A 25,596-nucleotide genomic window follows, 5' to 3' on the forward strand; every position below is an offset into this window, starting at 1 on the left:
TTAAGATCTTAATTTTTTTTTTTTTTTTTTTTTTTTTTTTTTTTTCAGGGTAGGTTCTCCAGGATTAGGTTTTTGAGTGTCCTAATTTTTTTTTTGGTTAGGGTTTTGAGTGTCTTAATGTTTTGGGTTGGGTTTGGGTTTTGAGTGTCCTAATGTTTTGGGTTAGGGTTTGGAGCGTCCTTATTTTTTGGGTTTGGGTTTTGAGCGTCCTATTTTTTTTTTGGATTTGGGATTTGAGCGTCTTAATTTTGTGGGTTTGGGATTTGAGCGTCTTAATTTATTGGTTTAGGGGTTTTAGGCATAGGTCTTCAGGGGTTTAGTGTGGTAAATAGTTTGGGTTAGGTCTGTAGGGGTTTCGATGATTTTTAGGGTTAGGGCTTGAAGCTTTTTTGTGTAAGGGCGGTAACGGCTAGGGTTCTCTGATTGGCCATGCCAGCTCTATAGGGAATGCTAGTAGGTGTAGTTTTCCGGCACCAGGCTTCCAGGAGGTCATGCTGGGTGCCCAGAGCATACCGGGAAATAAAGTTCTGGGACTCCGGACTTCCGGGAGGCCATGTTGGGTGCCCAGAGCACGCCGGGAGATGTAGTTCTGGGACTCCGGACTTCCGGGAGGCCATGTTGAGTGCCCAGAGCATGCCGGGAGATGTAGTTCTGGGACTCCGGACTTCCGGGAGGCCATGTTGAGTGCCCAGAGCATACCGGGAAATGTAGTTCTCAGGAACGAGGGTTGTGGTTAGGGGCTGGGGCTGGGGCTAGGGTTAGGCCTAGTGAATGCTGGTTCTCTGTGTTTGCAGATGATGGTGAGCCCGTTTAAACTAACTCCAGTTGAAGAAGTTTCAGTTACTTGCTTGGTAATATTGTCAGTTCAACATTAAAAGCTGCAGCAAAAGGGGATTTTTGCTTCTAGAAACACCCCAGGTCTCTTGTCTGCTCTCTGCATGCTTTTGAGATAAAGCAGATTTTAAAAAAGAAACAAACAAAAAAAGAAAATCAAATAAAACATCACAGCTGCTGTTGTGCCTGCTTTCTTCCTACTTTCTTTTGATTTGCCCCTCCCCTTTACCACGTGATTTGGTTTGGGTGCTGGGTGGGGCCAAATGGTATATGAGCCGCAGGCATGCCATCAGAGAGCTCCTTTTGCCTGGGCTGATCTTCGGGGTAAGTGCTTTGTGTTTCCTTCAATCAGTTGCAGGGTTCTCTAGACAGGCTGGAGTCGATGGATTTCTGGATTTCTAAGTGCTTGGAATTCACTTAATAGAGGGATATTTAGTAGAGGTTGCTGGCTCACTGTTTTTTGTGATGGTGGGATACTCTTCTGTTTTTGAGCTATATTTTAATCTCTAAATGTGTAAAACCACTGGTGTAACTCTCCAGAGGACTAAAACCAGCTTGATTGCATGGTACACATGGCTTGATAGCGTAGATGCAGCATTACCAAGAAACTGAGCAGTGTTGTATCAGAGTCACCTTTTTCATCTGCAAAGGGTAAGTCTGTGATTACCCCTGCGGGGCTGCTGTGCGTGCATGTCTTTTTGGCATTTGTGGAGCTCAGTTGTTTTTTTGTGTGTGTATGTTCCAAGTTTTTGGTTTTTTTTGAGGGGCAAATAGTGTGTGTGCTGAGTGTGGTTGGCAGGAGGAGGTGGGGAGCTGCTCAGGACTGGTAGGTTTGGTTTCTAGGAATATGCAGCATCCTTCTTGCGGGATGCAACTGATTGTTGGGCGGGAACATTCCAGCTTGTGTGTCTTAAGCAATTGAGCTCGTGTAGTGTGTGTTGTGTGGCCCGGGCAGAGTTTGCTGTGGCGCTGTGAACGAGGAATCTCAGTTAGAACTGGTGAGCAGCTGAAGTACCAGAGCTGGGAAGAAAGAGGTATTGCAGCAGGTACGCTGTGGCTATGAGGTGCCTCAGAGTGTGCTTTTCTCTTTTCTTTGCAAGTGCTTAGTGCAGTAGTGGAGAGGGAAGGGAAATCCTCATGTCACAAAGCACTTGCAGGAAGGTTAGTGTTGTCAGCCTGGTCATCCCTTATCTGAAGCAAAGGGAAGATTGTTTGGTGTTTGATTGTTTTGGCATATAACCTGTTCTGCTCCTAGATTTTTCTTTCTACATAAAAAAATGTTTGAGCTATTTCCAGTTAAGAAAGTTCCAGTTACTTGCTGGGTCGTATTGTCCTTTCAATATTCAAAGCTGCAGCAATAGCATGGGGATTGTTGCTTCTAGAAACACCCCAGTTCTCTTGTCTGCATGCTAAAACAGATTTCAAAAAAAAAAAAAAAACAACCAAGAAACACACACACAAACAACAACAACGAAAAACCACCATTGGGTGATTTGTTGTGAATGCAATGATCATTTAATCCCTTTGTTTTCCCAGGTGATGTGGATGATACTGGCTGCACTGTTGGAGCTTGGATTTGGAGAGGAACAGGTGAGCACAATGGTATGTTGCATCAGTACTAGTCAGCATTGTGGAGCAGGTGGGCACTGGGGCTGGTGTCCTAGTGAATGCTGGTACTCTGTTTTTGCAGCTGATGATGACCCTGGCAATTAACTAAGATGTGATGACAGCTGATGTGGTAGGCCATGGGTGTACTAATACATTGTCCGGACTGTTTTGGCAAAGATATCCGGTCTGCCTCTGGGCACGTACTGAAGGGCAGCTGGCACAGTCATCTCTGTGGTGTTTGGCAGATGTGGATGGGGGAGAGTTGAGCTGCTTGCGAGCAGCTGCTCGCATAGTGCTTGAATAGTGCTGGAGGAGAGGTTTGTTGTTGAATCGTCAAAGCTTTCAGATGTGGACTGTTTTTTTTCTTTCTTTCTTTATTTTTTTTTGGCAAGCCTTAGATAAACCTCAGGAGGAGTCAGCCAAAGGAAAGAACACCTTCCGGAATTGTCAAGCTCTCATTTGGCAGCTCAGTGACTGGTTTGGTCTATTTCTAAGGTGCTGAGGCAAGTTGTCCACTGTTTTGAAATGATAATGTTGTAAACAGGGTCCCTTGTGTTGTTGAGGGATGGGTACTAATACTGGCAGCTGAATGACTATCCTGTGACTGTTTTCATTTGATAAAGCTGAAACACAGTGTACAACCTGGGACATCACACCCAGAGCTGCCTCTGGCAAGGTGAGTGAGGAACAGATGTAGGAGTTGTTGAGTTGCAGGTGTGGGAATAGAAATGTTGTTTTTGCAGAGTTACATTGTTTAGAAGGAGGGAATGTGGTACTGAGATATGCTTACAGTGATAAGAAAGTTTAGCAGGCGACCTTGTAAAATGCAGACAATCAGACTCCTTAGGACAATTAGGTGAAAATCACGGTGTCAAGTCAGATAAGTGAAGAAACATTACCACTTCAAACAGTAAAAATGTCAAAAGAAATTTGAAATTTAACAGGCCGGCGACTGAAGGCCATGCATTGTTTGTGAAGCATCAGATAGATTGTGAATCTGGATTACCCACTCAGTGGGGAAACAGGGGAGGGTCCTGCCATCAAAAGGTATATAAACTGTGTTTTGGAACTAGTAGATGCGCTCTCTCCTGCTTGTGGGGCGCCCGCCATTGCAATCGCGAATAAATTACTACTTCACTGAGATCCTCGCCTGAGCCTAAGTTATTGGTTACGGAGTGTTTCTCACAATTTGGGGGCTCGTCCGGGATCCAGTCACCTACTGGGGAGCCCCACCGCCACAGCAGCAGGAAGGCATGCCCCGCTGATTTCAGCGGTCCTGTGCATCGACGGTGGCGGTTCTGCGGAAAGCTGACAGAGGGCCCGAGACTGGTTAAAGAGGCAGGATCCGTGAAGTAGTGGGGAAAGGAAGAAGGTAGGCACTCTGGCTTTTTTTTAAGAATCGATCCGGTAACTCTGTGCACAGACCAAGGTAAGAAATATTAAGTATTGCCTTGGGGGTCGGGTGATCTGGTGTATGGTAAGCCCTTGCATGGGGAAGTGCTGGCACTACACCAGGGGAATCTGGTGTACGATAATCTTTGCACGGGGAAGTGCTTGGAAGTACACCAGGGAATCTGGGAAACTCAGTTGTGCGGTAACGCTGGCACGGGGAAGTGCTTGGTGGTACACCCCCATCTTTCAGTACGTTGGTGTGTGGTACACTGCAGAAGGGAAAATTCTGTAGCACATACTGGCGAGGGTTAGGAAAAATGGGAAAATATGAGTTCCAGGGGACAGGGATATCCCTGGGGGAGTGCCTACTAATAGTTCTTCCTGAAGAATGATAAGAAATTGGAAACATAATCCCAAAATTAGAGGGATTGTAAAAGAAAAATAATAATAAAAAAAAAGGGTTAAATATTGTGTATCAGTCTGGACAAAAGAACTAATTAAGGAAACAGCAGTATTTTGGCCAAAATACAGGTCTGATGAAAATTCAGGCTTTAAATTTATGTGTAAACAATAAGATTCTTTTTTCAGAGAAGGAGCCAAGTTATGCTCCCTATAATCTTAATATTGAACTGGTGGCAGCAGCAGTCACTCCAGGAAGGGAGACAGGGACTGGAATTAACACTGTATTAACACTGTCCCTAAAGAAGGATCGTACTCTAGGCTCTGGCAAGAATTAGAACAAGGTAGAAGATATGTTGAGAATTTTGCCTTCCCTGATACTAACAGTACTAACACTAACTGTGTATCCTCTTAGGTGAACTACCCCCTCTTCCTTACCAGCAGAGAGGTTAGGACTTTTAAGAAGAAGAGGAAGTCTTTATTCGAGGACCCCAACAGCCTAGTTGAACAATTAGACCAGTTCCTACGACCTGATTTATACTCTTGGGGGAGGGAATTATGTCTATAAGTATGTTGTTTACAGGGAAAGAAATGGGAATGATCAGGAGGAGAGCTGCTATACAAGAATAGGAAAGAGCTCATCCTCCAGGACCAGGGGTAATACCAGCAGGGCAGAAATACCCACTTGCCAATCCTGGCTGGAATAATAATAGTGTGCAACACAGAAATCATATGAGAGACTTGGGGTCAGAATGAGAAAGTACTTGGGGATGAGACCTGAGGACCCAGTATCCCAAGGGCTCTTGAAAGTTCATTGTGTGATTAAAGCCTGGCAAAATACGCAGAAAATGCTTCAGAAGGTGGGGGGATGTAGTGAACAGTCACTGGGGGACCCTCCTGCGGGAGACCCTGGAGGTGTGTGTCCGGAGGGGAGATGAGAAAGAAAAGCAGAGAGCGAAACTAATGGTATTGACAGTGCAGCGGGTAGTGAGGCAGAGGGTTGGAGAAAGATGAAGAAAATCTTCAGGGGGAGTCAGGGCCAGGATGGAAAGGAGAGGAAGAGAGATGAAGGAATGGCAGGCAAAGAAGGCTGCCTGTGTTGTGACCCGAATCCTGGCAGGGACAGGCTTTCATAAGATGTTTTAAGTGTGGCCAGGCTGGCCACTTCGAATAGGAATATCTGGAGTGGAAGAAGGAGGAAAGAAGGAAAATGGGATGAAATATGCTATATTGATATGTTGTTTCAGTATCTTGGAGGGAAAAGGTATGGAATTAAGTTGGACCCTGAGCCTTTGGTGCTGGTATTAGAAAAGTACAGGCTGGAAAAAGATAAAGGAAGTGTTAAAAGGGTTGCTGAAGGTGTTAAAGGTGTGGCATGTAGTATTTAACAGAGCTGTTTGAAGTTGAATGAGCAGGGAAAGGAGATGTAGGCATTATCTAAGTAACAGTCTAGAAGTTTTGGTATATTTGCATATTTGCTGTGGTGTTTGGTCAGTTTCCCAAGCATCGGGGAGGGGGGAACAGCCTGCTCCACCAGCGGCCTCTCCAGCGGCCGCAGGGGGGCTTCGGCTCCAGTGCCTGGAGCGCCTCCTCCCCCTCCTTCTGCACTGACTTTGGTGTCTGCGGGGGGGTTTCTTGCTCTCCCAACTGCTGTTGAGCAGCAGGTTTTTGTTTGTTTCTTTGTTTGTTTGTTTTCGTGGATGTGCTCTCACAGAGGCACGGACTGTGTTGCTCATGGCTTGGCTCTGGGCAGCAGTGAGCCCCTTTGGGCCAGATGAAATTGTCCCTTATCTGCCACGGGGAGGCTTCTGGGTTTTTCTCACGGGGGCTGCCACTGCAGTTTCTCACCCCCCTACTCACAGCCCCCGAACCTTGCCATCAAACCCAATACACTGGGGAACAGCTAGGTCATTACTAACCTGTAAAGTATCAGGGATTAAATTAACTAATGAAACCCTAAAAAGTGATGGGGGTAGAAGGGGCTGGGATAACAGTGCCACTTTGGGGGGGATACCAAGCTGAGACTACGGGATAAAATGATCACTGGGTAATTATTGTATGTACCCAAGGCGAGGACTAATTTGTTGGGAAGGGATTTGATGATGAAATTGGGCATTCAACTAGTAAATTGTTAGACTGGAATTGATTCAAAGATCGAAGCCGAAATTCCTTTAAGTGGTATATTCTTTATTGCAGCGCTGGATGCACGGGGGATCTCTCCTCCTATCGTGCATACTCAAAACAAAAAGCAGTCTTGAATTTATACAATCAATCTATCAATATTCTACAAGCACCTATACATATGCATTACCTATCCCCGCCTTCCCTCGCTTCTTATGCTAATTAGCCTTTTGGCACCTTGCGCCTGCGTAGAGCCTTCCAAGAATTGTGGGCAGGGGTCTTTGGGACGTGGGCAGGGGTCTTTGGGAGGAAGACCCCAAGTCTTCCTCACAGTGTACTTTTCACCTTTGGTCAGGAATCTGCTGAATTGGCAGGTTTCTTAATTGCAAGAGCTGGTTGTTGCCAATTCTCCCGTTTGTTGTATCTTTATAATGAATTCCAATGTCCAGTTTTGAGATTTATAGTCCTTACGTTTGTTTCTCTGTCCGTCTGCCGCTTCCTTATCATGAGTTTCAGTGTCTTGTTTCGAGATATACAGTCCATGTCTGGGGATTGTCCTTGCCTCCCCAATGCCTCCCCAGTGCCTCCTTAATCAATCCCCCCTTTTCTTTTCCCATGCAAATTCTTTTGCATCAGATACTTTCATTATTTCAGGCATCTAAACAACATGCACACAAATATTCCTAACACTACTAATACGATTAGAGCAATGAATACTTGTTTCAACCATTGGAAATTGGGCAACCAGGAGGTTAACTTATTCCATATTTCACTAAAACTCCATGAAAGATCATCTTTACTGATCTCATGTAGGATCCTTGTCTGCTTCCATATTTCTTCCAGGTCGGTAGAGATCCTTCCACTCTGATCTACATACATACAACAGCTTGTGTTTATTACTGTACAGACTCCCCCTTGAGCGGGCAGTAACAAGTCTAGGGCCATCCAATTTTGTAATACTACCTGTGATAAACTAGATATCTCTTCTTGTTGAGCCTTTATAGCATACAGAGTTTTGTTTTCTAACTTCTCTATAATTGCAGAAATATTAACTATCGCCTTTTCCAATTCACTCACTCCTAACCATGGGATAAACCATCGAACAAAACTATGAAAAGCGGTGTGTCTCTCTATCAATGGATTGTTAATTTTTCGTCTGATTCTCCGGATATGAGTTCTCAAGTAACCTCGAGGCACTACATCATGTACTGTCATACTGGGGACTACTGCTCCAAGAGTGCAAGTTCCCTTCCAATTCTCAGGCAAGACCTTACGGGCTGTATCATTGCATAGCCAATACCACCCTTTTCCTTCTGGAACCGTCCAGCTGGTTGAATTTGCCCAGCTGCTAGTCGTACTAATATCAATTGTTCAATTACAAGATGTCTGATTTCCCACATAAGTAGTATCCGTATTTATACAATGCTGTTTTCCTATACCCTTAGGCGGGTTACACCTTTGTACACATACATAATAGGATTCTAACGGCATGAAGCTACTCACTTCTAGTTCCAAAACTTCTTAATATTTTCGACCCCAAGATGTGTTTTCCCACAAATTAGTCCAAGATAAGTTTGCAGGCAAGGGAATCCCGATTAACGATACACCCTTATTCCCATGCTGTGGCAGATGGGTGCATACCCAACAGTTCGTCTTATTAGTTACTTGAGAAATTGTTTGTATTAAGGTCAGGTGTAAGTTCTCATCCCAAGTTGCCCACCCTGAATCCGAGAACCGCACCCCTGCAATCATTAGGATCTGGAAAACTGTAATTTTGTTGGTCCAATTGGAGTGGTGGTCCATATCCTCGCCGGGACCTTCTTCACCCTTGAATTGTGGATCCAAGCTGCTTGCTTCTTAATCTTAATGGCGGTGTGTGTTGTCAGTAATACTTGGTATGGTCCCATCCACTTTCCTTCCATTTTTCCTGTAGGGGTTGTCCTGAAAAAGTCTTATATATATATATATAATCCCCGAGCTTAAAGGGGTGGATTGGTTGATCCAACCCTCTAGCCCTGGTCCCTAAAACAAATGTATGTACTTTATTTAATTGTTTCTGAAGTTCAGTTATATAAGCATATAAATATTCTGATCCTAACTGCGTTAGGTCCTCTCCACTAAATAGAAATTGCTATGGCCTTCCATATAAGATTTTGAAGGGACTCAAATTCCCTTTTATTCTAGGTTTAACTCTAATTCCAAGTAATGCTAAAGGGAGGGATTGAGTCCATGACAAATTAGCTTCTTATCCAATTTTAGCTATTTATTGTTTAATTAAATGGTTCATTTTTTCTACCTGTCCACTTGCCTGTGGTCTATAAGGAGTATGCAGTTGCCAATCTATCTTTAGAATCTTACTTATCTGTTCTACCACTTGAGCACAAAAATGTGAAACTCTATCAGAAGACATTGCTACTAGAATCCCAAAGCATGGTATTATTTCATTTAACAAGACTTTAACCACTTCTCTTGCTTTGTTTGTTCGACAGGGAAAGGCTTCAAGCCTTCCTGAAAACGTGTCAGTCAGAACCAGTAAATAATGATACCCCCCTTTTCTAGGGAGTTCTGAAAAATCAATTTGCCACTGTTGCCCCGAATAATTTCCTTTACCGATTATTCCAAATTTTATTCTATCCTTGGTATTGTGTAAGCAAATGCTACATTGTTGAGTTACTTGTTTTATCATATCGTCCCACTAATGTCTGACTCAGGCTCTTATGCAGTGTGCCAGCTCCCCAATGCGTTTTATTGTGTTCTGTAAGAACTACGGGCCATGTCAAACTAGAGGGTATTACTATGTGGTTATCTTTTAAATATACTCATCCATCTGGTTTCATTTTACCTTTCAAATCTTCAATTAATTTTAAGTCTTCTTTTGTATAATTTGGATATAGTTTGGATTTTACCGTCTGGTATCAAAGACAATGCCTTCACCTCAGTTATTTCAGCTGCCTGCTTAGTCTCTGCCAGTCGATTTTCCAATTTCAAAATCGGTGTTCCCCTTTTGGTGTCCCTGACAATGCATGATAGCTACCTTTTCTGGTTGTTTTACAGCCTCTAACAATTTTAAAATTTCTTCAGCATACTTTGTGTTTTCACTGAGCGGTCAGCAATCCATGTTCTTTCCAAATTGCTCCATGAGCATGTACCACGCCGAATGTATATTTAGAATCTGTCCAAATATTTACCCTTTTTTCTGCTGCCAGTTCCAATGCTCTCGTGAGAGCAACTATCTCTGCCTTTTGAGCTGATGTTCCAGGGGGTAAAGGCTTAGACTCGATTACCTGCTGAGTAGTTGTTATAGCATATCCAGCTTTACGTTGTCTTTGCGTAACAAAACTGCTCCCATCCGTGAACCAAGTTTCTTCCGCATCTTCCATAGGCTCCTCCTTAAGGTCTGGTCGGCTGGAATACACAGTCTCTAGAGTTTCTAAACAATCGTGAATCACAGGTTGTGCCGGAGCATCACTAAGAAAAGAGGCTAGATTCACAATATTAGTTATCACAATTTCCACGTCGTCCTGTTCTACCAATATTGCTTGATATTTCAAAATCATCAATTCTTGTTTAAGTTGTTTAAAGACTTTTTGTGCTTCTCCAGTCCAGACTAACTTTGACTGGTTAATCTTTATCAATTCACATAGAGGCTTTACCAATAGTCCATAATTATAAATCCAAAGGCGACACCAACCTGTCATTCTTAAAAAGGTTTGTAGCTCCTTTACCATTTGAGGTTCTGGAGTCTGGCAAATGACTTCCTTATGTTCAGTTCCTAGTTCTCGTTGTCCTTCCGAAATTTCAAATCCCAGATAGGTCACACTTTGTTGAGCCAGCTGGACTTTCTGTCAAGAGACTTGATATCCATTTAAACCCAGAAAATTAAGACGACTTATAGTCCATTGAATACAACTCCCTTTAGTCTCAGTAGCTATTAAGAGATCATCTACATATTGTAACAAAGCACCTTCAGTGTCCGGAGGTATCCATGTTTCGAGTTCCCTTGCTAATTGGTTTCCAAAAATAGTGGGGCTATTCTTGAATCCTTGAGGTAGTAATGTCCACGTAAGCTGCGTCTTTCTGCCTGAATCGGGATTTTCCCATTCAAAGGCAAATAGGTTTTGGCTTTCTGTGGCTAAGCCTAGGCAGAAGGCGTCTTTTAAATCCAGTACGGTAAACCAGACCAACTCGTCCCTTAACTTGGTCAATAGCGTATAAGGGTTTGCTACCACAGGGTGTATATCCTCAGTGATTTTATTTATGGCCCTCAAATCCTGAACTAGCCTATAGCTTTTTCATCTGCCTTTTTAATTGGCAATATGGGTGCATTGTATTCTGATTCGCATTCAATCAATAATCTATACTGTAAAAATTTATTAATTATCTCTTTAATTCCTTTCCTATCTTCTATCCTCAAAGGATATTACTTAACCTTAACGGGTTTCTCTCCTGGCTTTAATTTAATAATTATTAAGGTCACATTTTTAGCTCTTCCAGGGACTTCGGTAGCCCAAACTCCTGGACATACTTGATCTGTGATCTCTAAAGGTATTTCACTTTTAGGGTCAGTTTGTATTAGTGCCAAGCTTAACACATTTGTTAGTTGTTTTTCTCCTATTCTTAATTCCATTTTCCCTTTTTCAAAGACAATTTCTGCTCCTACTTGCTCTAATAAATCTCTACCTAAGAGTGCCCATGAGGAGCTAGGCATAGATAAAAATCTGTGTATGCCCCATTGTTTCCCTAACTTGTACTTCAAAGGTTCACAAAAATAAGCCTTTTCGGTTACACCTTGTCCTGGTTTCAGTTAGAACAGAGTTAATTTTCTTCCTAGTAGCTGGTAGAATGCTATGTTTTGGCTTAGGATGAGAAGAGTGCTGATAACACCCCAATGTTTTAATTGTTAAAGAGCAGTGCTTATACCAAGCCAAGGACATCTCAGCCTTTTGCCCTGTCCTGCCAACAGGCAGGCTGGGGGTGCAGTAAGAGCTGGGAGGGGACAGACCCAGGACAGGTGACCCAAACCAGCCAGAGGGGTATTCCATAGCATCTGACGTCAGGCTAAACAATACATAGGGGTGGCTAGCCAGGGGGAGGGGGCCGGACTGCTCGGGGTTAGGCTGGGCATCGGTCAGCGGGTGGTGAGCAATTGCATTGTGCATCACTTGTTTGTACACATTAGTAGTAGTGGTACTATTATCATCATTTTATTATTATTATTATTATTATTATTATTATTATTATTATTATTATTTTGTCTTATTAAACTGTCTTTATCTCAACTCACGGGCTTCACTTTCCATTTCTCTCCCCTGTCCCAGAGAGGGAGGGGGAGGGTGAGCGAACAGCTGCATGGTGTTTAGCTGCCGGCCGGGTTAAACCACAACACACCTTTTACCCTAACATAATAATTCTGTGAAGGCATTAATGCTTGATTTAGAACTGAATACGTTGCCCCATAGCAATAAGAAATTTCACTTCCATTCCTCCCCTAGCTTCATTATAACCAGCGGAGGTACTAGGGTAGATTCCCCAGGTCCCCGTTATTCCTGTTGAAATCAGGGGTCGATTACCCTAGGAAAAGGCTAGTCAATTTGTCCTCCGAAGCCAGGTCCAAACCGTTTTGTTTTATTTATTTATTTGTTTATTTATTTTCATTACATTTCAGAGTTGGTCCAAAAATTCCATAGGGGTTTCTTTTAGACCTTGTTGGAAGCATATTCTCAATTCCCAATTCATCCAGGTTTTAGTATTTACTTAACCGTTCATAATTTTCAGGATGATCCGGGTCTTAGTGGGGGTCGGTCAGGGGAATGCAATTGTCCACAGTTCCCTGAGCGGTCCCATCGGCAATCTGAGCTCGCACATGAACTCAGGTTGTTTTAAGAGTTAACTGCTTTTCTGTTTCTGTGACAACTCTCTCGGACCCATCATAGTCCCTTTGCCCCAAAGGGCTAACACCCATGATTTTAAGATCTCTGCCTCGGGCAGAGGCAGAACTATTAACATTCCTACATCCTCTTTCCCTGCTCATTCAACTTCAAACACCTTTAACACTTTCAACAACCCTTTTAACACTTCCTTTATCTTTCTCCAGCCTGTACTTCTCTAATGCCAACATCAAAGGCTCAGTCAGGGGCCAACTTAATTCCGTACCTTTTCCCACCAAGATGCTGAAACACCAGTATACAACATTTCATCCTGTTCTGCTTCTCAAAAAAAACAACGTTAACTGTAGCATAATATTATAGTTTAAAGTTCCATTTAGGGGCCACTTTTCTCCACATTCCAGCTTATAAAGCGGCCACCACTGATTACGATATTTTATCAATGTTTTCCTGTTCACGCTTCCACCGGCAGATCCTCCAATATCCTTCCAGTGACTTAAAACACATCCTAACACACTTTTCTTTAAAATTTCACTGCTTGTTTGCCCCCCCAGTTTCCAGTTTACACTTTCAGAATACACGTTTTACTTACAAAAGTGTATCACAAAACGTATCACTCACAAAAATACGGGCACGCATTATCTTTCAGTAGCGATGTCACAAAACTACTATTATCAGCAATATTGCCAAAATCACAGTAACAATAGTCAGAGTCAAATTCCACATGCGATAAGTCAGAAAACCGAACTGTGTAACACCGTAACGATATCTTTCTTATAACAATGCCACGAACCTACTATTACCACCAGAAAAATAGCCAAAATCGCAGTAACAATAACCAAAGTTAAATACCATACTCCATGAGTCAGAAAACCGAAATAGACAACACAATTCCAGATGGACCTTAAAGCGAGCTCTTTCCTTAAGGTCCCCAAATATACTTATGGTGCTTACCACAAAGTATATACCAAACACTGCCTCGCAGAAGATCACCTTCTGACTTACAGACAGTTCCAGATACAGATGGACCCCAAGGTCCCCAGATATACTTGTGGTACTAACCACAAAGTATATACCAAACACTGTCCTGCAGAAGTCACCTTCCGACTTACTGGACAGTCCCAGATGACCGGTCTACCAGAAAACCAAACCAGAATAAAGAATATACTCACTTACAATGATGGGGTCCTTGTCTGCCTCCGCAGTGATCCGGTGAGTCGAGGAGTCCCTCCGGGAAATCCCGGGGGTACCCTAGGGAGTCCTGTTCCCAGCGGGTCCTGCGGTCCGGCAGAGAGGTCGTCCCATCTGGGGTGCCAGATTGATTCAAAGATCGAAGCCGAAATTCCTTTAAGTGGTATATTCTTTATTGCAGCGCTGGATGCACGGGGGATCTCTCCTCCTATCGTGCATACTCAAAACAAAAAGCAGTCTTGAATTTATACAATCAATCTATCAATATTCTACAAGCACCTATACATATGCATTACCTATCCCCGCCTTCCCTCGCTTCTTATGCTAATTAGCCTTTTGGCACCTTGCGCCTGCGTAGAGCCTTCCAAGAATTGTGGGCAGGGGTCTTTGGGACGTGGGCAGGGGTCTTTGGGAGGAAGACCCCAAGTCTTCCTCACAGTGTACTTTTCACCTTTGGTCAGGAATCTGCTGAATTGGCAGGTTTCTTAATTGCAAGAGCTGGTTGTTGCCAATTCTTCCCTTTGTTGTATCTTTATAATGAATTCCAATGTCCAGTTTTGAGATTTATAGTCCTTACGTTTGTTTCTCTGTCCGTCTGCCGCTTCCTTATCATGAGTTTCAGTGTCTTGTTTCGAGATATACAGTCCATGTCTGGGGATTGTCCTTGCCTCCCCAGTGCCTCCCCAATGCCTCCCCAATACCTCCTTAATCAGAATAACAGTGTTATTAATGGAGTGCTCTCTGGCCCTGAGAGCAAACATACATGTATATTCACCTCTGACTGGAAAGACCCTGAAATGGGGGCGGAAGCAACAATATAGGTGGACAATTTTACCTCAGGGGTTTACAGGGACACCTATCTATTTGGGTAAGTTCTAAAAGAAAAAGATTTTGGAGCAATTCCAACCTCCCAACAAGGTATTAATGTTAACAAATATGTGGATCATTTTCTATTGTCAGGACAGGAGAAAAGAGTTGTGAAGAAAGCTACTAACAAGCTATTCAACTTTCTGGGAAAGCAGGGCTTGGGAGTATTGAAAACAAATAAATAATAAATTACAATATAGAGAAAGAGAAGTCAGGTATTTAAGGCATCTAATGTCTGAGGGAAAATGAAGAATAAATCCAGAGAGAGTTCAGGGAATTATTGAAAATTAAGAAAGAACTAAAAAGTTTTAAAAGAATGATTTTTTTAAGGAATCAGGAGCCATGAAGTCTGAAGGAAAACGGATGGGAGAGAAATGCTGAATAAAGTGATAATGAGGCAAATATTAACTGGTTTACATCAAAAGAGTCATTGGGAGGTGCAAGCAATGTGTGATGTTGTGCTAAGAAAGTATGTCTGTGTAGGAATATACACTTTAGGGAAGCACATATGTATAGGATGTACTGTATGTCAAAAGGTAAATAAAAAGGTGTTCTGTAACCCACCTAGAGGGGGACAGGAGCCAGGGGTTTGACCTTTCCAAAGTATACAGGTAAACTTTACTGAGTTACTTGTTTGTCCTAATTGACCACGTGACTAGATGGGTGTAAGCTTTACTGCAAGGGTTAAAGCAGGCCTTAGAGATTGAGTGGGATTTTCACAGCCCCTGGCACCCTTCCTCTTCTGGGAAGGTAGAGCGAATGAATCAGACATTAAAGAAGCAATTAACTAAACTAGTGTTAGAAACCCAACTTCCTTGGGTAAAATGCGTACTCCTACAGGTTTAAACAGCACCAAGAAAGGATATAGGAATTTCACCATATGAGATGCTGTTCAGATTGCCCTATCTGGGCAGAAGGGATGAGATACCACAATTCAAAATAAGAGTTTTCTTAAGAACTGTGTTCTGGGGTTGTCCTCTTCTTTGTCATCTCTCAGGACCTGTGGGTTGTTGGCTCAAACCCCACCTTTGGAATTCCCCATGTCACCACCATCACCCAGGAAACCGGGTCCTGATTCGGACTGGAAAGAGTCAACTCCGGCCTGAATGGGAAGGACAATTACTGACCACTGAAACGGCCGTAAGAACTGTGGAAAAAGGTTGGACTCACTATACTCGAGTGAAGGCATCTGTTGACCCTAGTATCTGGGAAGCTGTTCCTACAAAAGACTTGTTGGAAGTTGAAATTGAAGAGAGAAATCTCATAGTGGACTCTGAGCAGGATAAGAGCTTACAATTGTAAACTAACCTTTTATTTTCACAGGTAACTAACGAGTGTGACTTGTGATTGAGAGAAAGGACAGACCTATAGCGAATTGCAGTGCTCCCAAGGGGGGGTTGTTATAGTAGTAGTGTACATCTCATTTTTTTGTATCGATAATTATTTGGAAACCTAAGGTTTAAAAATAATGACAGGGAAAAATCGATTACTAATTTTGTTTTTAGTGATTCTAGGCCTCAGAGAAGGCCTCGGTCAATTGGTAACTTGGAAAAGGCATGACCAGATAATAGCAAAAACAGGATACCCCATCAAAATATGGGTGACTGTGACAGAGGGTTATGTACCACAGGCCGTCACGTTTGATGCTTGTGAGGTGTTAGCTTGTGGAGATTTAAATGCCCAATGACAACTGAGCAGAGAGAACAAATAACTGGGAGAGACCCAACAGCCAGATTGAGAATAGCTGTATGGAAACGATCCTCTATTGCCATCAGAGAAAGGGAGAAACTCAAGGAGAAAACAGGAGGCCCTCTGAAATGTGGCAGTTCAAACATTTGAGATTCAAACAGGGTATGGGGATGTGAATGCCTGGATAGAATGGGTCAAATATACTGTCCAGAGTCTCAACCGTAGCAACTGCTATGCTTGTGCCTCGGGATGACCGATTGCCCAGATAGGGCCCTTCCCATGGGGGTGAACCGAAGACTCCCAAGGGATGCGATGTATGATTGCATTGTACCAAGAAAAGACTGCCTGGGGAAATGAGGCCTGTAAGTCTCTCTTTGCTGTTCCTTGCGTGATAGCAATATCACTGTTCCCCCTGCATTCTCTACAGCTATAGGTAACCACACAGCTTGCCTCTCATGGCAGGGTGTGACTGCTACCTGGCATCTGGGAGAATTTGCCTTGTGCTACCAAGGACTTGATGGGAAACTGCTCAAGACTAGAGATCCCCAGGGCAGATCTCTGGTGGTACGGTGGAGGGAAGATCTTACGGTCCACCCTACCATCTAATTGGGGAGGCACTTGTGCACCTGTTCAATTAGCTATACCCTTCACCCTGGCATTTGAAAGAGAAACATCACAAATACCCAGAAGAAGTAAAAGAGGCTTAGGAATATCATTTGATGATAGAGTATACATAGATTCTATTGGGGTACCTAGAGGAGTTCTGGATGAACATAAAGCCAGAAATTAAATTGCTGCAGGGTTTGAGTTACTGTTCTGGTGGGTAACAATCAATAAAAATGTGGATTGGATTAATTATTTCTATTATAATCAGCAGAGATCCATCAATTATACCAAGGATGCGATGAGAGGAATCGCTGAACAACTAGATGCCATCAGCAAAATGGCTTGGGAAAACAGGATAGCATTAGATATGATGTTCATGGAGAAGGGTGGTGTATGCGTGATGCTGGGCAACCATTGTTGTACTTTTATCCCTAACAATACTGCCCCGTATGGCACAGTAACTAGAGCATTGCAAGGGTTTACCACCCTTGCCAATGAATTGGCAGAAAATTCGGGAGCAGATACTTCCATCACAGGATGGTTGAAATCTTGGTTTGGTAAATGGAAAGGGATGGTAATGTCCATATTTACATCCTTGATTGTAGTAGCAGGAGTTTTGACGGCTATTGGCTGTTGCATTATCCCCTGTGTAAGGGGACTTGTCCAGCGGTTAATTGAAACCGCATTATTGAAACAAATGACCATAGATCCACCACCCTACTCAGATAAAATGATTATATTAGAGGAAATGGAGAGCAAAGAAAGTGAAGAAACTGAAGATATTTACCAAATTACACTTAAAATAAATAAATAAATAAAAACAAAAAGAGTTTTTGCAAAAATCAACAGTTTATTAAAAAAAAAAAAGGGGGGGGAATTGTGGGAATAGAAATGTTGTTTTTGCAGAGTTACATTGTTTAGAAGGAGGGAATGTGGTACTGAGATATGCTTACAGTGATAAGAAAGTTTAGCAGGCGACCTTGTAAAATGCAGACAATCAGACTCCTTAGGACAATTAGGTGAAAATCACGGTGTCAAGTCAGATAAGTGAAGAAACATTACCACTTCAAACAGTAAAAATGTCAAAAGAAATTTGAAATTTAACAGGCCGGCGACTGAAGGCCATGCATTGTTTGTGAAGCATCAGATAGATTGTGAATCTGGATTACCCACTCAGTGGGGAAACAGGGGAGGGTCCTGCCATCAAAAGGTATATAAACTGTGTTTTGGAACTAGTAGATGCGCTCTCTCCTGCTTGTGGGGCGCCCGCCATTGCAATCGCGAATAAATTACTACTTCACTGAGATCCTTGCCTGAGCCTAAGTTATTGGCTACAGAGTGTTTCTCACACAGGTCTCACTGTTACTCTAAGCATCCCCTCTTAGTCTTTTAGAGGTGGTGTAGCTGTTTGAAGAGGGTAGATGGAAAAATCTGCCTCAGGGTGATTAAGGAGGTATTGGGGAGGCATTGGGGAGGCAAGGACAATCCCCAGACATGGACTGTATATCTCGAAACAAGACACTGGAACTCATGATAAGGAAGCGGCAGACGGACAGAGAAACAAACGTAAGGACTATAAATCTCAAAACTGGACATTGGAATTCATTATAAAGATACAACAAAGGGAAGAATTGGCAACAACCAGCTCTCGCAATTAAGAAACATGCCAATTCAGCAGATTCCTGACCAAAGGTGAAAAGTACACTGTGAGGAAGACTCGGGGTCTTCCTCCCAAAGACCCCTGCCCATGTCCCAAAGACCCCTGCCCACAATTCTTGGAAGGCTCTACGCAGGCGCAAGGTGCCAAAAGGCTAATTAGCATGAGAAGCGAGGGAAGGCGGGGATAGGTAATGCATATGTATAGGTGCTTGTAGAATATTGATAGATTGATTGTATAAATTCAAGACTGCTTTCCGCTTTAGGTATGCACGATAGGTGGAGAGATCCCCCGTGCATCCAGCGCTGCAATAAAGAATATACCACTTAAAGGAATTTCGGCTTCGATCTTTGAATCAATCTGGCACCCCAGATGGGACGACCTCTCTGCCGGACCGCAGGACCCGCTGGGGACAGGACTCCCTAGGGTACCCCCGGGATTTCCCGGAGGGACTCCTCGACTCACTGGATCACTGCGGAGGCAGACAAGGACCCCATCATTGTCAGTGAGTATATTCTTTATTCTGGTTTGGTTTTCTGGTAGACCGGTCATCTGGGACTGTCCAGTAAGTCGGAAGGTGACTTCTGCAGGACAGTATTTGGTATATACTTTGTGGTTAGTACCACAAGTATATCTGGGGACCTTGGGGTCCATCTGTATCTGGAACTGTCTGTAAGTCAGAAGGTGATCTTCTGCGAGGCAGTGTTTGGTATATACTTTGTGGTAAGCACCATAAGTATATTTGGGGACCTTAAGGAAAGAGCTCGCTTTAAGGTCCATCTGGAATTGTGTTGTCTATTTCGGTTTTCTGACTCATGGAGTATGGTATTTAACTTTGGTTATTGTTACTGTGATTTTGGCTATTTTTCTGGTGGTAATAGTAGGTTCGTGGCATTGTTATAAGAAAGATATCGTTACGGTGTTACACAGTTCGGTTTTCTGACTTATCGCATGTGGAATTTGACTCTGACTATTGTTATTGTGATTTTAGCAATATTGCTGTTAATAGTAGCTTTGTGACATCGCTACTGAAATATATTGCGTGCCTGTAATTTTGTGAGTGATACATTTTTGTGATACACTTTTGTAAGTAAAACGTGTATTCTGAAAGTGTAAACTGGAAACTGGGGGGGCAAACAAGCAGTGAAATTTTAAAGAAAAGTGTGTTAGGATGTGTTTTAAGTCACTGGAAGGATATTGGAGGATCTGCCGGTGGAAGCGTGAACAGGAAAACATTGATAAAATATCGTAATCAGTGGTGGCCGCTTTATAAGCTGGAATGTGGAGAAAAGTGGCCCCTAAATGGAACTTTAAACTATAATATTATGCTACAGTTAACGTTGTTTTTTTTGAGAAGCAGAACAGGATGAAATGTTGTATACTGGTGTTTCAGCATCTTGGTGGGAAAAGGTACGGAATTAAGTTGGCCCCTGACTGAGCCTTTGATGTTGGCATTAGAGAAGTACAGGCTGGAGAAAGATAAAGGAAGTGTTAAAAGGGTTGTTGAAAGTGTTAAAGGTGTTTGAAGTTGAATGAGCAGGGAAAGAGGATGTAGGAATGTTAATAGTTCTGCCTCTGCCCGAGGCAGAGATCTTAAAATCATGGGTGTTAGCCCTTTGGGGCAAAGGGACTATGATGGGTCCGAGAGAGTTGTCACAGAAACAGAAAAGCAGTTAACTCTTAAAACAACCTGAGTTCATGTGTGAGCTCAGATTGCCGATGGGACCGCTCAGGGAACTGTGGACAATTGCATTCCCCTGACCGACCCCCACTAAGACCCGGATCATCCTGAAAATTATGAACGGTTAAGTAAATACTAAAACCTGGATGAATTGGGAATTGAGAATATGCTTCCAACAAGGTCTAAAAGAAACCCCTATGGAATTTTTGGACCAACTCTGAAATGTAATGAAAATAAATAAACAAATAAATAAATAAAACAAAACGGTTTGGACCTGGCTTCGGAGGACAAATTGACTAGCCTTTTCCTAGGGTAATCGACCCCTGATTTCAACAGGAATAACGGGGACCTGGGGAATCTACCCTAGTACCTCCGCTGGTTATAATGAAGCTAGGGGAGGAACGGAAGTGAAATTTCTTATTGCTATGGGGCAACGTATTCAGTTCTAAATCAAGCATTAATGCCTTCACAGAATTATTATGTTAGGGTAAAAGGTGTGTTGTGGTTTAACCCGGCCGGCAGCTAAACACCATGCAGCTGTTCGCTCACCCTCCCCCTCCCTCTCTGGGACGGGGGAGAGAAATGGAAAGTGAAGCCTGTGAGTTGAGATAAAGACAGTTTAATAAGACAAAATAATAATAATAATAATAATAATAATAATAATAAAATGATGATAATAGTACCACTACATCTAATGTGTACAAACAAGTGATGCACAATGCAATTGCTCACCACCCGCTGACCGATGCCCAGCCTAACCCCGAGCAGTCCGGCCCCCTCCCCCTGGCTAGCCACCCCTATGTATTGTTTAGCCTGACGTCAGATGCTATGGAATACCCCTCTGGCTGGTTTGGGTCACCTGTCCTGGGTCTGTCCCCTCCCAGCTCTTACTGCACCCCCAGCCTGCCTGTTGGCAGGACAGGGCAAAAGGCTGAGATGTCCTTGGCTTGGTATAAGCACTGCTCTTTAACAATTAAAACATTGGGGTGTTATCAGCACTCTTCTCATCCTAAGCCAAAACATAGCATTCTACCAGCTACTAGGAAGAAAATTAACTCTGTTCTAACTGAAACCAGGACAAGGTGTAACCGAAAAGGCTTATTTTTGTGAACCTTTGAAGTACAAGTTAGGGAAACAATGGGGCATACACAGATTTTTATCTATGCCTAGCTCCTCATGGGCACTCTTAGGTAGAGATTTATTAGAGCAAGTAGGAGCAGAAATTGTCTTTGAAAAAGGGAAAATGGAATTAAGAATAGGAGAAAAACAACTAATAAATGTGTTAAGCTTGGCACTAATACAAACTGACCCTAAAAGTGAAATACCTTTAGAGATCACAGATCAAGTATGTCCAGGAGTTTGGGCTACCAAAGTCCCTGGAAGAGCTAAAAATGTGACCTTAATAATTATTAAATTAAAGCCAGGAGAGAAACCCGTTAAGGTTAAGTAATATCCTTTGAGGATAGAAGATAGGAAAGGAATTAAAGAGATAATTAATAAATTTTTACAGTATAGATTATTGATTGAATGCGAATCAGAATACAATGCACCCATATTGCCAATTAAAAAGGCAGATGAAAAAGCTATAGGCTAGTTCAGGATTTGAGGGCCATAAATAAAATCACTGAGGATATACACCCTGTGGTAGCAAACCCTTATACGCTATTGACCAAGTTAAGGGACGAGTTGGTCTGGTTTACCGTACTGGATTTAAAAGACGCCTTCTGCCTAGGCTTAGCCACAGAAAGCCAAAACCTATTTGCCTTTGAATGGGAAAATCCCGATTCAGGCAGAAAGACGCAGCTTACGTAGACATTACTACCTCAAGGATTCAAGAATAGCCCCACTATTTTTGGAAACCAATTAGCAAGGGAACTCAAAATATGGATGCCTCCGGACACTGAAGGTGCTTTGTTACAATGTGTAGATGATCTCTTAATAGCTACCGAGACTAAAGGGAGTTGTATTCAATGGACTATAAGTCGTCTTAATTTTCTGGGTTTAAATGGATATCAAGTCTCTTGACAGGAAGTCCAGCTGGCTCAACAAAGTGTGACCTATCTGGGATTTGAAATTTCGGAAGGACAACAAGAACTAGGAACTGAACATAAGGAAGTCATTTGCCAGACTCCAGAACCTCAAATGGTAAAGGAGCTACAAACCTTTTTAAGAATGACAGGTTGGTGTCGCCTTTGGATTTATAATTATGGACTATTGGTAAAGCCTCTATGTGAATTGATAAAGATTAACCAGTCAAAGTTAGTCTGGACTGGAGAAGCACAAAAAGTGTTTAAACAACTTAAACGAGAATTGATGATTTTGAAATATCAAGCAATATTGGTAGAACAGGACAACGTGGAAATTGTGATAACTAATATTGTGAATCTAGCCTCTTTTCTTAGTGATGCTCCGGCACAAGCTGTGATTCACGATTGTTTAGAAACTCTAGAGACTGTGTATTCCAGCCGACCAGACCTTAAGGAGGAGCCCATGGAAGATGCGGAAGAAACTTGGTTCACGGATGGGAGCAGTTTTGTTACGCAAAGACAACGTAAAGCTGGATATGCTATAACAACTACTCAGCAGGTAATCGAGTCTAAGCCTTTACCCCCTGGAACATCAGCTCAAAAGGCGGAGATAGTTGCTCTCACGAGAGCATTGGAACTGGCAGCAGAAAAAAGGGTAAATATTTGGACAGATTCTAAATATACATTCGGCGTGGTACATGCTCATGGAGCAATTTGGAAAGAACATGGATTGCTGACCGCTCAGTGAAAACACATAAAGTATGCTGAAGAAATTTTAAAATTGTTAGAGGCTGTAAAACAACCAGAAAAAGTAGCTATCATGCATTGTCAGGGACACCAAAAGGGGAACACCGATTTTGAAATTGGAAATCGATTGGCAGAAGCTAAGCAGGCAGCTGAAATAACTGAGGTGAAGGCATTGTCTTTGATACCAGACGGTAAAATCCAAACTATATCCAAATTATACAAAAGAAGACTTAAAATTAATTGAAGATTTGAAAGGTAAAATGAAACCAGATGGATGAGTATATTTAGAAGATAACCACATAGTAATACCCTCTAGTTTGACACGGCCCATAGTTCTTACAGAACACAATAAAACGCATTGGGGAGCTGGCACACTGCATAAGAGCCTGAGTCAGACATTAGTGGGACGATATGATAAAACAAATAACTCAACAATGTAGCATTTGCTTACACAATAACCCCAATACCAAGAATAGAATAAAATTTGGAATAATCGGTAAAGGAAATTATTCGGGGCAACAGTGGCAAATTGATTTTTCAGAACTCCCTAGAAAAGGGGGGTATCATTATTTACTGGTTCTGACTGACACGTTTTCAGGAAGGCTTGAAGCCTTTCCCTGTCGAACAAACAAAGCAAGAGAAGTGGTTAAAGTCTTGTTAAATGAAATAATACCATGCTTTGGGATTCTAGTAGCAATGTCTTCTGATAGAGTTTCACATTTTTGTGCACAAGTGGTAGAACAGATAAGTAAGATTCTAAAGATAGATTGGCAACTGCATACTCCTTATAGACCACAGGCAAGTGGACAGGTAGAAAAAATGAACCATTTAATTAAACAATAAATAGCTAAAATTGGATAAGAAGCTAATTTGTCATGGCCTCAATCCCTCCCTTTAGCATTACTTGGAATTAGAGTTAAACCTAGAATAAAAGGGAATTTGAGTCCCTTCAAAATCTTATATGGAAGGCCATAGCAATTTCTATTTAGTGGAGAGGACCTAACGCAGTTAGGATCAGAATATTTATATGCTTATATAACTGAACTTCAGAAACAATTAAATAAAGTACATACATTTGTTTTAGGGACCAGGGCTAGAGGGTTGGATCAACCAATCCACCCCTTTAAGCTCGGGGATTATATATATATATAAGACTTTTTCAGGACAACCCCTACAGGAAAAATGGAAGGAAAGTGGACGGAACCATACCAAGTATTACTGACAACACACACCGCCATTAAAACTAAGGAGCAAGCAGCTTGGATCCACAATTCAAGGGTGAAGAAGGCCCTGGCGAGGATATGGACCACCACTCCAATTCGACCAACAAAAGTTTTCCAGAAAAAGTTTTCTGTTTTTCCAGATCCTAATGATTGCAGAGGTGCGGTTCTTGGATTCGGGGTGGGCAACTTGGGATGAGAACTTACACCTGACCTTAATACAAACAATTTCTCAAGTAACTAATAAGACGAACTGTTGGGTATGCACCCATCTGCCACAGCATGGGAATAAGGGTGTATCGTTAATCGGGATTCCCTTGCCTGCAAACTTATCTTGGACTAATTTGTGGGAAAACACATCTTGGGGTCGAAAATATTAAGAAGTTTTGGAACTAGAAGTGAGTAGCTTCATGCCGTTAGAATCCTATTATGTATGTGTACAAAGGTGTAACCCGCCTAAGGGTATGGGAAAACAGGATTGTATAAATACAGGTACTACTTATGTGGGGAATCAGACATCTTGTAATCGAACAATTGATATTAGTACAACTAGCAGTTGGGCAAATTCAACCAGCTGGCCAGTACCAGAAGGAAAAGGGTGGTATTGGCTATGCAATGATACAGCCTGTAAGGTCTTGCCCGAGAATTGGAAGGGAACTTGCACTCTTGGAGCGGTAGTCCCCAATATGACAGTACATGATGTAGTGCCTCGAGCCTACTTGAGAAATCATATCTAGAGAATCAGACGAAAAATTAACAATCCATTGATAGAGAGACACACCGCTTTTCATAGTTTTGTTCGATGGTTTATCCCATGGTTAGGAGTGAGTGAATTGGAAAAGGCGATAGTTAATATTTCTGCAATTACAGAGAAGTTAGAAAACAAGACTCTGGATGCTGTAAAGGCTCAACAAGAAGAGATATCTAGTTTATCACAGGTAGTATTACAAAATTGGATGGCCCTAGACTTGTTACTGGCCGCTCAAGGGGAAGTCTGTACAGTAATAAACACAAGTTGTTGTATGTATATAGATCAGAGTGGAAGGATCTCTACCGACCTGGAAGAAATATGGAAGCAGACAAGGGTCCTACATGAGATCAGTAAAGATGATCTTTCATGGAGTTTTAGTGAAATATGGAATAAGTTAACCTCCTGGTTGCCCAATTTTCAATGGTTGAAACAAGTGTTCATTGCTCTAATCGCATTAGTAGTGTTAGGAATATTTGTGTGCATGTTGTTTAGATGCCTGCTTTGTTGTGTTACTGTAAATAATGAAAGTATCTGATGCAAAAGAATTTGCATGGGAAAAGAAAAGGGGGGATTGATTAAGGAGGTATTGGGGAGGCATTGGGGAGGCAAGGACAATCCCCAGACATGGACTGTATATCTCGAAACAAGACACTGGAACTCATGATAAGGAAGCGGCAGACGGACAGAGAAACAAACGTAAGGACTATAAATCTCAAAACTGGACATTGGAATTCATTATAAAGATACAACAAACGGAAGAATTGGCAACAACCAGCTCTCGCAATTAAGAAACCTGCCAATTCAGCAGATTCCTGACCAAAGGTGAAAAGTACACTGTGAGGAAGACTCGGGGTCTTCCTCCCAAAGACCCCTGCCCACGTCCCAAAGACCCCTGCCCACAATTCTTGGGAGGCTCTACGC

The 25,596-nt window shown here is 42.4% G+C and overlaps 1 protein-coding gene and 1 long non-coding RNA gene across 45 annotated transcripts in view; one reads left to right on the top strand and one right to left on the bottom strand.

The window, feature by feature from the left end:
- The first annotated feature begins 31 nt into the window (after nt 1-31).
- Nucleotides 32-25,596, top strand: part of LOC311421814 (uncharacterized protein) — a 33,588-nt gene continuing 8,023 nt past the window's right edge. For 5 of the 44 annotated variants that reach the window (XR_014685057.1, XR_014685058.1, XR_014685059.1 and 2 more), the window contains exons 1-3: nt 32-1,158; nt 2,371-2,424; nt 18,515-18,754. Coding sequence is in view for 5 of the 44 variants with exons in the window: in XM_084494174.1 (XP_084350300.1) it covers nt 1,105-1,158; nt 2,371-2,424; nt 18,515-18,754 (348 nt within the window). In the remaining 39 variants the exon portion in view is untranslated. Of the gene's footprint in view, nt 1,159-1,197; nt 1,486-2,370; nt 2,437-2,524; nt 2,573-2,834; nt 3,584-15,294; nt 15,621-18,514; nt 18,755-21,958; nt 23,825-25,596 lie in introns of those variants that run through there. The other 39 variants (XR_014685049.1, XR_014685050.1, XR_014685051.1 and 36 more) reach the window with 35 other exon arrangements.
- On the bottom strand, nt 3,279-15,301 carry LOC311421817. Its single transcript, XR_014685071.1, has 2 exons — nt 14,132-15,301; nt 3,279-6,938 (listed from the first exon to the last, which is right to left on the bottom strand). It is a non-coding gene; the product is annotated as an uncharacterized lncRNA (long non-coding RNA).

This window comes from Aythya ferina, assembly GCF_964211825.1.
Source record: "Aythya ferina genome assembly, chromosome: 20".
NCBI classification, from domain to species: Eukaryota; Metazoa; Chordata; class Aves; order Anseriformes; family Anatidae; genus Aythya; species Aythya ferina.